This window comes from Gymnoscopelus microlampas (genome assembly GCF_963454915.1).
Source record: "Gymnoscopelus microlampas genome assembly, chromosome: 10".
NCBI classification, from domain to species: Eukaryota; Metazoa; Chordata; class Actinopteri; order Myctophiformes; family Myctophidae; genus Gymnoscopelus; species Gymnoscopelus microlampas.
Genome location: NC_139947.1, coordinates 31,751,211 through 31,763,502, shown reverse-complemented (window position 1 = coordinate 31,763,502; position 12,292 = coordinate 31,751,211). Strand labels below are relative to the sequence as shown.

Sequence of the window (12,292 nt, the reverse complement as noted above, 5' to 3'; positions counted from 1 at the left end):
TGGGGGCACTGTAATTAAGAATAGGAACGAAACGCAGACCCCAGTGCAGAGGATAAAACATTTGGCTCTCAAATGTGTGTGAAATGATGACACAAAAAAATGTTAATGGACTAATGATGGCTATTTCCATTGGTTACATATAAGCAACGTTGTCATGAACATTTTGCTCAATTTCTCAGTTCTCAAGGATCAATTGACCACATTCACACCACGACCAATTTGCTCTGATGTCATACTCAGGGGATGGAAAAACCCACCCCATCAGAGTGAATAATGGTCAATAGCAGGTTACATCCTCAAGATGCCACTCATCCGTGACCATATGAAACCTTTATCCCTCCACCTGTGCATCTGCAGCAATGATTTGTAAATAACATTTTATAAAGGATCCTTTGGTGGTGTGCCAAGGTAACATATTCTCTCTATATGTGGCTATATTAATGAGGCGGGGTGTTACCATTTTCAAAATGCCACCATCAACAGCGGCAACAGTAAATCAATTTCCAAACCCAAAGGTCAGCAGTGTAGCGAGGGAAGAGGGAAGAGAGTGAGGCCAAGGGTGCCATTTGTTATTCCTCATTAGAATGGATCAGTCCTCCTCCCTCTAGTTGCCCCTCCCTCCCTCTCTCTCTCTCTCTCTCTCTCTCTCTCTCTCTCTCTCTCTCTCTCTCTCTCTCTCTCTCTCTCTCTCTCTCTCTCTCTCTCTCTCTCTCTCTCTCTCTCTCTCTCTCTCTCTCTCTCTCTCTCTCTCTCTCTCTCTCTCTCTCTCTCTCTCTCTCTCTCTCTCTCTCTCTCTCCTCATTTTGGCAAGGGAATTAAATGGCGTCGAGTAGCGCTGTCACTTCAAAATGTCACCCCAGCGAAACAAGGACCCACTCACGCTTGTATTTTTCCACTCCAGTGCCAAGACCCCCTTGTGTTACATACACACACGTGCGTTTTTGAGCTTTTTTCCCCCTTTTCTATTACAGAAGACCTCCAGAGTCAGACACATGCTTGTTGTGGACTCACTATTGGTTCAGGCACCAGCACAGTCTGGTACACATAATATGTCAGAAGTTGGATAGTCACATAACCGGCATGCAACAGAAGGTGTAAATCTGGGCAATATATATATAGATATCGTGATATGACACTATAGTTTCATGGCAATCGGACGCTGCGTTCGTGATGTGTGGAATTGTGTGCTTGAATCTGAAAAATCTGACAGATACAGTACATCTTGATCACGTTACCACAGAGAATGCATACCGATTTGTGTGACTTTTGGACAAAATCTGTAGGAGTAGTAGCAAAAAGCTTGTGCGTTGAAGAAAACTCTTGCGTCATGATACAAGGAATCCAGAAAAAAAAAACTATTTTGATTGTACAACCTAGTAAGATTGGTTTCAGTGATATTTGGAATGACCCTCTAGTCTACCATACTGCAAAGTTTCTTAAAAATGTGACTCTGCATTTGTGTTGGGGCAGAAGAATAATTCTCATAAAAGCTTCATTTTTTAACTTAAAAACATTTCAGTACGTTTTTTTGTCGGTATAGGTCCAAAATTCATGTGTAGAACGTTTCGTGCACATTGAGCACAAAACCCAGGAGGAGATAGATTTGAACTGTTTTTCATATAATTCAAAATGGTGGGAGATCTAAAGGTCAGAGGTCAAAAGTCAAAGTGTCAAAGTTGTTCGGCATGAGGAGACGCATATGTGTATTGAAGTTCTATGGCAATAGCTCAAACAGGGCATGAGTTATACCTGTTCAAAGTTTACATTTTCAATAGGGCATCGCAGTTGCGGCCACTTCCGGGTTCCACTGCAAAATACTCAATGGATTTTTCCCATTGACTTTTCCAAAAATATTTATATCAATTAATTTAAGCCTAGAATCAAGCTATCCAGGCTCCTGGTGAATCATGACCATTAAACATTTTTTTCTGTGATTTGTTAAATGTTATATTTAATTATATGATATACTATATATTTATATATTTAATAAATACCCTTTGTTTTGCCGTTTTCAATTTTTTTTTCTTCACAGAATCAAACGTTTTATGGTCATGATTCACCAGGAGCCTGGATAGCTTGATTCTAGGCTTAAATTAATTGATATAAATATTTTTGGAAAAGTCAATGGGAAAAATGCATTGAGTATTTTGCAGTGGCACCAGGAAGTGGGTGGGAACTGCGATGCCTTATTGAGTGCTATAGCGCCACCCTTTCATTTCCTATGACCCATTACGCAGAGTTTCGTAAAAAACAACTGGACGGTTAGGCCAGAACTGCGAAAAACGGCGGAAGAATAATAATAAGTAGAGAAACAAGAAGCGACCATTAGCACTACATGCTTGCTATTATTGAACTTTTTTTTATATATAAATAAATAGAAATGTGTTCCTCGGAGCACAGGTCTCCGCCAGGCCAGGTAGTAGAAGTCAATCTCAGTCAATCAGGATAAAATATGAAAAATCGGACAGCTACGTCTTAATGACATGACTAAAGACATAATGTGTGCCGACTTGCATGATGTTTGGACAAAATCTGTAGGAGTAATATCAAGAAAATATTTGTTGCAAAAATCGGCCTCCTGGTGGCGCTATAACAGGCCAATGTGAATAATTGGCCTGTAATAAGCAGAGGTTCTGCTTTGGCCTCCAGGGAGTGTGTGCGCACAGTTTCACGTCAATTGGGCGCCAACGGTGCCGGAGATTAGCTGTACACGCACGAACGGACACACACACGGACGGATGGAGGGACGGCCGGGGGCGAAAACATCGTCTTGGCCATGCCTTCGGCCTGGCGGAGACAATGAGATATTGTCACAACACAATATTATCTTCACAAAATCGATAGTGGTATTTGGTCAAAAACATTTTGATATTTGAATTTGTCCATATCGCCTAGCCATAAGAAGGTGCCTGAATTGTTATCCTATCTCGACTTCAAATAATGCTGATGTTATATGTGAGGCGAGCACAATTAATGAACACCATAAGGCAGATGTATGCTGCCATTTGTCTCTGCTGCTGAAGAGATTATCATAGAGCTCCCACTGGGTCTCTGAGGCTGTTTAACTGGGCACTGGGCACAGTGTAGCGTAGCGTGGGCACTAGCACTGCTTTCACATCTCTTTTAACTTTTTCATCCCTCAGGGCCGTTGCACCGCGCAACCTAAGAAACGACCATCTATTCAGTCTCTCTCTCTCTCTCTCTCTCTCTCTCTCTCTCTCTCTCTCTCTCTCTCTCTCTCTCTCTCTCTCTCTCTCTCTCTCTCTCTCTCTCTCTCTCTCTCTCTCTCTCTCTCTCTCTCTCTCTCTCTCTCTCTCTCTCTCTCTCTCTCTCTCTCTCTCTCTCTCTCTCTCTCTCTCTCTCTCTCTCTCTCTCTCTCTCTCTCCTCAATTTCTACCCGTCTCACCGATTCCTCTCTTTGTATAAAACCTTCACTCATCCTGTCCTAGCCAAAAACCTTGGGACTTGTGTGCCAGTTGGAAGATGCTGTATGCACACCAGCGGTCCCCCTGTTCCCCCTCCACCCCGTCCCCTCAGTGCCCTGGCTTTAGCGTCGGGTCAGCCACTTGCCTGTCACATGACTGGCACTAAGAAAGGACCCCGTTTGAAGTGCCTCGACAGGGTCAATCAGTGATGTTAAGGGACAGTCCTTGTCTTTTCAAGAGGCAGTGCTGTAATGCTTTCAGACAACAGACAGACTGGCGGCAGCACCCTCTGGACTACTCTTGTCAATGACATTAAAAGGACCGGCTGCACTCAATGGGGAAAGATCAAGGGCAAGAACAATGAGCACTGGCCCGCACTTTAAATTGACAAACTATAAAAAGGGTGCAGAAAGCAGTGCCAATCCTCATAAAGGCCAAAAGAGATGCAAAAATAGATGAAGATATTGGACGTAATTCAGTTTGTGCAGTCGTTTTATGTGTATGTGTTCGAGACATTTTTTTTTCCTCTTTTGAAAAATTCCACATCTGAAATATTTTGTCCTTGCATGGAGACTTCTGACAAGGTTTCAGTGCTATGTTGAGCATAGGGGGGTTACATCTAGTCACTACAGGCCTATTAAGACTTCTGTAGTGTTTCAATTATCAACAGCCGGGCCCCCCCACATGCACACACACACACATGTACTGTACACACATAAAAGCTTGAATTAGATTAGGCTCTTCATCAGAACCAGCACAGTTGACATATTACTTAAAATGTCCACATGTAGCCCTAATTACCCATCTCAGAGGTGTTTTTAGCACAGCAATCTCATACAGTATCGACTATTTGCCATTCGTACAAGGTGATAATTGGGCTGTTTGTAACCCTTCTCTAATGAAAAACATCAAAATGCTATCAGCATCTTTTAAGATTTGAATACAGTGGTCTGAGTTTTACCAGGACAGAAGCTGTTCATCAATCAATCAATCAATAAATTAATGTATTTTTATCCATCCATCCATCCATCCATCCATCCATCCATCCATCCATCCATCCATCCACCCACACACACACACACACACACACACACACACACACACACACACACACACACACACACACACACACACACACACACACACACACACACACACACACACACACACACACACACACACACACACACTACTGTATATCAATTGCTGTCAGTGACCCAGATTTTGGGTCACTGACAAGGGTTGGATTGGGGGTAAGTCCCTGTACCGTGACATACTAACATCATGTCCAGGGGGTGTACTTGTATATCATGGCTGGGGGATGTACTACAACAAGCAGGAGAGGCTCCTGCCCTATGGGTCACATGGCTCGGCAAGGCTTACTTGGTTTGATAAAAGTACATTACAATTTAAAATTTAGGCATTTAGCAGACACTCTTTATCCAGAGCGACTTACAGTAAGCAGAGTAGTGGAAAGAGTAGTGGGAATATGCCCTGATATTTTTGGTGCTGGCCTTTCAAAGGGTGCTGGGTTCATTACGTTCTCGGCTGATAAAGCAGAATGAAAAATGACTCTGTCTTCCAATGGAAACTCCATGGGGTACTGATACTGTATACCACACAGTACTGGTAGAAAGAACAATGTGGGGTCCAATAACGGCGTGGCTTCATGTGAATCTCAGACATCTTGTGGCCAGTCTGTGACGTCAATCACCTATGACGCATCTACATGTATGACGTATGACTCCATGTTTGAGCAGGTTTTCAGGCCAATCTGACTGCCAGTGCAATTAAATATTCTTTTGTTCCTTGCTCCCTATGCTCCCCCCGTGGTTCGTCTGTTTGACTGTCGGCAAGACGCCCTGCGGCCTCTCGCATCTCGCTGCTCTGCTCCGCCGTGTTTAGTCTGTTTAATTGTCGCTGTCCCGTCGAAGCCTCGTGTTCCTTAATGCCTGTGCACTGTTGTGGTTCTCTGGTTGATTGTCGGCGTCCCTGCACGGTCTCTTGTGTTTCTCGAAGCCATGGCTGAATGGGTAGAGGGGCCGTCTGGGAATCAGAAGGTCCCTGGTTCGCCCCCCTGGCCCCCGGTCTGTGTCTTAGTGTTCCTGAGCACTTAACCCCTAACTGCTCCCCTGGCGCTGTATTAATAGCACCCACTGCGCTTAACTGTTATGGGTTAAATGCAGGCGACAAATTTCACGTTCTGTATTTGCAAATGTACTGTGACAAGAATACCACTTTTCCACTTTCCCTTACCTTTCCCTCACTGACTGTGGTCCTGCCGTGTTTTTTCTGTTTGACTGTCACTGTCCCTGGACAAGCTGCCCTGCTTTTCTGCTTGTCATCTATCTATAATAAAAGTTCAAGATGTTGCGGGCAGGCAGTGTTGTTGTCTGTGTGCCCGCAATCCAAATATGGACATGTCTAACGTCAGGGATCTCCAAATATGGACATAAAAGGGTCCTCGGTGAAATTGATCAGTTGTACAGGTCTTGAGTGTGTGCGTGTGCGTGTGTGTGCGCGCGCTCAATGCATTTATAGACCGATAAAGTTGAAGCATGTATGTCTGTATGTGCTGTAATTGTCACATGCACACACCCCAGGTCCGATTGAGCTGAACTTTGACATATTTATACATTAAAAATGTTTGCAGTGGTTTAGGGCAGTACAGTTGCCATACCAGACAGTGATACAACTGGTCAGGATGCTCTCAGTAGTGCCTCAGTAGAAGACGGATCTTGAGCACCATGCCAAATTTCTTCAGCCGCCTAAGGTGAAAGAGGCGTTGCTGTGCCTTCTTCACCACGTGGCCGCTGTGCTCATTCCAGGAGAGGTCCTCGTGAGCTCACTGACCCTCTCCACTGTTATGATGTCCATGTACAGTAGATAGTGGCATGCTCTCTTCTGCCTCCTGTAGCCCATGATCAGCTCCTGGTTTTATCGACGTTGAGAGGCTGTGCTCCTGGTACGATTGTGTCAGGTTTTCAACCTCTTTCCTCTAGGCTGTCTCATCATTGTGTCAGGCCTATCACCAGGTTGGAGCTGTGTGTGGCCACTCAGTCATGAGTGTAGAGGGAGTAGAGGAGGGGGCTGGCAGGCTGCATTCTGACAGTTGAGGGTCAGTGGGACAAAGGAGCCCATCCTCACTACCGGCCGTTGATCCAACAGAAAGTGCAGTATCCAGCTGTAAGAGGAGTATTGGTGAATGGTCATGTGCTGGAAGTATTTTGGTAATACTTTCCACAGAGACGCTTGGTTGAAATCCCCAACCATGATGACAGCAGCCTCTGGATGTTTATTCTCTGCTATGCTAATAGCCTTGTGTAGCTGTTCGTTAGCCTGGTCGGTGTTTGCCTGTGGCGGAATGTAAACAGTGAATAGAACAATAGTTGTGAACCCCCCTTGGGAGGCAGAATGGTCTATACAGTAGTGAGAGATAACAGAAAGACTGGAGGGAATGCACATTTTTGTTTGATCACACCATTGTAATTGATCATAACCCCCCCTCTCTTTTCCCGGACAGCTGTTGGTGCCTGGCCGCCTGAAGCAAGGTAAATCCCCCTGGTGAAATGGCAGCCGGGTCTCTGGGAGGCACATAACGAGTCCTTAGTTTCCCGAGTTCATCCAGTTTCTTGTCCAACAAATTCACGTTGGTCGATAGGATACTAGGGAGGGAGTGGTGGTCAATTTGATCTCCAACTTAATTGCACCAGTGCCACTAACAATGGCTCTCCTTCCCCTTCAAGTCCCCTGTGTTTCATGGGAGTAGCGGATCCCAATCAAAATTCTGCAGGTTAGTGCAAGTCATCGTCGAAAAGCGTCGCACGTAATTTGGGGCAGCACTTCTGGGGAGGGGGAAGGGAGACGGGGGCGTCCCTTTCTTTTTTGTTTAAGTTTGAGTGTATTCTTTTCATTTTACCTGTTTATTTTGTGTATATGACTGTTTGTTTTGAAAAAAAAGGAAGCCATGTATGTGAACGGAAAATGTATAATCCTATCCTGTGCTTCACAATAAAAATATGTGAAACAGAAAAAAAGTAATAGTGTACTGTATGTCATACCTTAAATAGGTGGCTACTGTAGAGGTGTAAAAAATATACAAGAAAAACTAAAACTAAAAATAAGTAAAAAGCCATAATGACGGAGAGGGGATCAACAACAGGATTTAGCAACAACGTTGCTGTATGTGGTGCTGTCCATGGTGCTTAAGGACACATAGTTGTAGTCTACGGGATCTACAGTACAGTATACACTGTTATTTTACTGTAATTATAGTGTTTGTGTCAAAAGAATGCATAGTGTTCCAAATGGTTTCTTAAATGGGCCTCCAAATGGCAAAGGCTGCCACTGTGTGTTTACAGTTTCTCGTTCTTATTTTGCAGTGAGCAATTTAGAAAATTCCTTGTTGTGCCTCCCTCCCCCAAGTTGCAATGCGATCTGCAGGCCTTGTACATAAGTAGTTAGAGAGAGTTAGAGTAGAGAAAATATGCAGACTTATGTGGATACAAAGATGCTATATGTAGAAGAGAAAATCCTGGTAGGATGCAAGACTTGGCCAGCATGGACATAATTGTTTCAGCATCAAGAGTTGTTACTACACTGCATCTACTGTGACTGTCAATTATATATATAATAGAAAAAAGCGGCCTTCAGGCGTGTGCAGAACTTCCATGTGGTTAACACAGCGTTTGTGTTTATTGGTGCAAAGATTTAGTAATTGTGTACATGTAGTGAGCAATGAAGGTGTTGTTTTGAGTAGTGGGTATGATTTATGCCAGTTGAGAATGTTGTATATATATGCAGAAGGGTAGTTGATGATGGAAATGAGATAGCATTTGCTGTTAGATTACATGGTTGTAATAGAGAACAGTAAAAGAGAATTTGGCAGCAATCTGTAGCACGTAGCAGCATAGAAGCAGTGGTAAAAAGAGAAATGTAATTTTATGTTGCATCAGGGGGACAATTTTCAAAGGCAATGATATAGATGACAAGACATGTTCAAGAATGAAGCAAATTTGTCACTATGCATCCAGGTACATACTGGCCAGCAACAATAAAAAAGTGTTTCATGTGTTTCACACACACACACACACACACACACACACACACATACACATTCGCACACGTGAAGTTTGTGGGCATATATTTTTTTTTGTGCGCACGCATTGTCATTGAAATGCATTGAGCACTGTAGCCGCGTTTGGCAAGCAAAAAAGCGCATTTGCAAACGCTTTTTTTGGTGGGTTCGAAGCAAGACATACATGCGCACACACCCTGTGTTAGTACTGCCTGGCATAACAGAGACATGGGGAGGAGTAGTCACTTTGCAAGTCACACACACACACACACACACACACACACACACACACACACACACACACACACACACACACACACACACACACACACACACACACACACACACACACACACACACACACACACACACACACACACACACACACACACACACACAAACACAAACAGGCTGAAAAAAAAACAAAACTGCAATAAACAGATGTTTAAAAAAAAACAAACAAACAGGCTGAAGTCCATGCTGAAGTAATCAAATAAGCAGCACAATTTCTTATCAAGTAAAGAAAGTAAGGCAACCAAATTAAATAATTTGCTGTTGCTGCTGCTCAAACCTAGCGTTGATTCCCGGCTTTGCGTGTCCAAAAGTGCAGTGATCTTTTTGTCCGTGGTCCCATGCCTTTATACAGTCTGTTTGGATAACAGACCACGTTAAAAAGTATAGTTGTGTCCGTGACGCGTTGGTTATTGTTCCTTGAACAGAGAGACATCAACAAGTGTCCATGTCCACCCAGTATGTTTCCAAAATAGAGCAAAAAGTACCATTGTTGTTTGTTTTTCCTTGAACAGCGTGTCCGTCTCGACTGATGCGCTGTGTTAACCTGATTATCAGACTGAAGCTGCGTGGAGGTTCAGTCTGAAAATGGCTGCACTGTAGTCGATTACTTGGGGGAGGGGATTAGCATTTCCCTAAACCAATCACAAGAGATCCAAGGATCCACCTACATGTGACGTCATGTGACGCAGTCGCAGGCTAGTGTCGCACAGCTTGAGAACGCCCCATGGCGCTGATTGGCTTGTCGTTAGACCCACCCCCACCTCCGACTCTGATTTGACAGGTATTTCTTCTACCGTGAAAAGCCATAGGCTCACATTATGACACCAGACCAAGAGGAGCCCCACTCAGAGAGTGGGCGGGGTCTATGGTCTGGAACCAGGCTAGCGCTGTGTAACTCGAAAAGAAAAAGAAAAAAATCGAATTGATTTATTCGATTTTGTTGAGTGTGCAGTATGTTGCTATATCTGTACCGTACCTTACTTTGGATATTATATCTTCATAACATATGTATTTGTGTGTTTTTCCAGGACAGAGTTCAAGTAAATAATGGGGTGCTGACCATCAGCAGCCTAAAGCTGGCCGACATTGGTATGTACCAATGTGTGGCAGAGAACAAGCATGGGCGAGTCTTCACCAACACTGAGCTCAGAGTCATAGGTAAGACTGGCACTATTTTTTCCAAATAACTGAAACGGTTCTTAATAATAATAATAATAATGATAAATATTAATTAAAATGTTATATATAATTGTAACTCATACAATACTGCGCTGTTCTTGCAGTGCTACAGGCTTGTTCTATTTTTCAAAGTGACCATCTGCAATTCTACTTGATTTAACACATTAATTAAGTCTGGAAGTGCTTGTTCTAATGTGGGACACATGCTGCTGTTTTTACCAGCTTGTGTGAAGCGCAAGCTGGTCTTTATTCAGTCCCTGTGCTAGTAGTCACTTTCTCCTCATCGACTGTAAGCCAATGGGGAGTCCACATTGCCTTCCCATACTCTGAACGGGCGTAAGTGCATCGTCACTGACTGAGCAAAACGTTCACCCGAACGTCCTCTCAGGCTATGGCATCACAACTGCCAGTGCTACATAAAGAGGGAATTGTGCATCAGTTGGTTCAATAATCTAAATGTGTTTTAATTGATCGATGAATGGCCCAAACACAGATTACCGAGAGCACCCCTCCCCCATCTGACGACGTTGTCAGCGGTCTGTCTGATACAATAGCCTAGTTACATTATTATAAACTCTGCAGCCGCAATGATCATCACTCAGGTCAGGATTATATTACATAAAGATGTAAGAATGAAATTCACTATGTCTCTGAAACAGTGTTCAAAGGAGTTGAATATGTTACTCTTTACTGTAGTTTTTATTAGAAGCCTAGTAGTTGTAAATTATTTTTGTTTATGTTTACAGTTAGATGTTGGATTGTTTGTGCCTGTAAGAGTGCATGAGTAAATCCACTAGTGAGCTTTAGATGTGAAAGGCACCTTAATTTAACTCTTGAGTTTAATATATATATATTTTTTGGGTAATGTTTAGAAAGATGCTAGTACTTTTCAAGGGTTTTAGCTTGCCACAAGCTGGCGTAATACTCTGTCATTTATTTATCAGGGTAGTAGCTGAGCACAAGTGCTCATTTTCAGTAACGCCCTGCACATTGACAGACACACACATTACGGGCCTTAATCACAGCCATGCTGTGATATACAGAGTCATCCATCTGACCACATAAGTGGTCGGATGGGTGGCCCGCAAACACTTTTGAGATTTTCAGATTTACAAGTGGACCCTGATCCAGAAAAGGTTTAGAACCACTGTTTTATACTACAAATACAATACTACTACTGTTCTACTACAAAATAATTATCAAGTAACGTGAGACAACTATTTATTATTGACTGCCTAGATCGAGTTAACTCGATTTTAGCTTTTCATCACTTGCCTGCCAAGATCTAGCAAAATTTGTCAAATTTTCTTTTTTTTTTTACTTTAAAAAAAGAAATTTGACCCACACTGGGTGAAAAAGGTGATATACCTGGATACATGGGCAAGGTATACACCCACCCAACATAAATGATAGGTGGGAGTTTTTCAATGAATGCGGGAGAGGACTGTTTACCTTAAAATGCCTTTAAGATACCTGGATATACGTCTCTCTTTTCTCTGCTTGGGAATCTTCCTTACACATGTAAATTAGAGGTTTGTTCAAACAATGGGAGGTGTGGGGTTCATAGAGGGGGGGGCTCAGAGAGAGAGAGAGAGAGAGAGAGAGAGAGAGAGAGAGAGCGAGAGAGAGAGAGAGAGAGAGAGAGAGAGAGAGAAACACAGACTATTGCACAATTACTGATTAAAAAACAATGAGTGAGATGTCTGTCTGTCTGTCTGTCTGTCTGTCTGTCTGTCTGTCTGTGAGAGAGAGATATATACACACACACACTCACACACTCACACACACACACACACACACACACACACACACACACACACACACACACACACACACACACACACACACACACACACACACACACACACACACACACACACACACACACACACACACACACACACACACACACACACACAGATCAGGTCTTGGGTCTAAATATCAACTACTGTGCACAGTGGTTTAACTACTGATACTTTCTCTTTGATCTGGCTTAACTGTACAGTTGTGGCACTGTAAACACATCTGTATGCTATTCTTTCAATCGGTAGGAATGATGGCGCACAATCCGTCCGTGTACCTTGCAAATTCCAAATCTCGACAGGCCTCCCAAAGAAATGCCGGTCTGGGTGAGGATGCAACTCGGCAGTTGGGTCCAAACGGGGTACCTCAAAGCTTGAGTTGCTAGAACACCACTTATTGATACTTTTACTTAAGCAAAACAGTTGAGTACTTGTTCCACCAATGTCCCTGTTTAAAAATGATTGAAAAAACACTAATAACCAAGGTTACTGTAGTAACAGAGGTCCTCTCTGTT

The 12,292-nt window shown here is 43.2% G+C and overlaps 1 protein-coding gene across 3 annotated transcripts in view; it reads left to right on the top strand.

Moving 5' to 3' along the window:
- Positions 1-12,292, top strand: part of cntn3a.1 (contactin 3a, tandem duplicate 1) — a 114,674-nt gene that overhangs the window by 59,030 nt on the left and 43,352 nt on the right. For all 3 annotated transcript variants that reach the window (XM_084069535.1, XM_084069534.1, XM_084069536.1), the window contains one exon: positions 9,825-9,954. In XM_084069535.1, the coding sequence (XP_083925661.1) occupies positions 9,825-9,954 (130 nt within the window). The remainder of the gene's footprint in view (positions 1-9,824; positions 9,955-12,292) is intronic.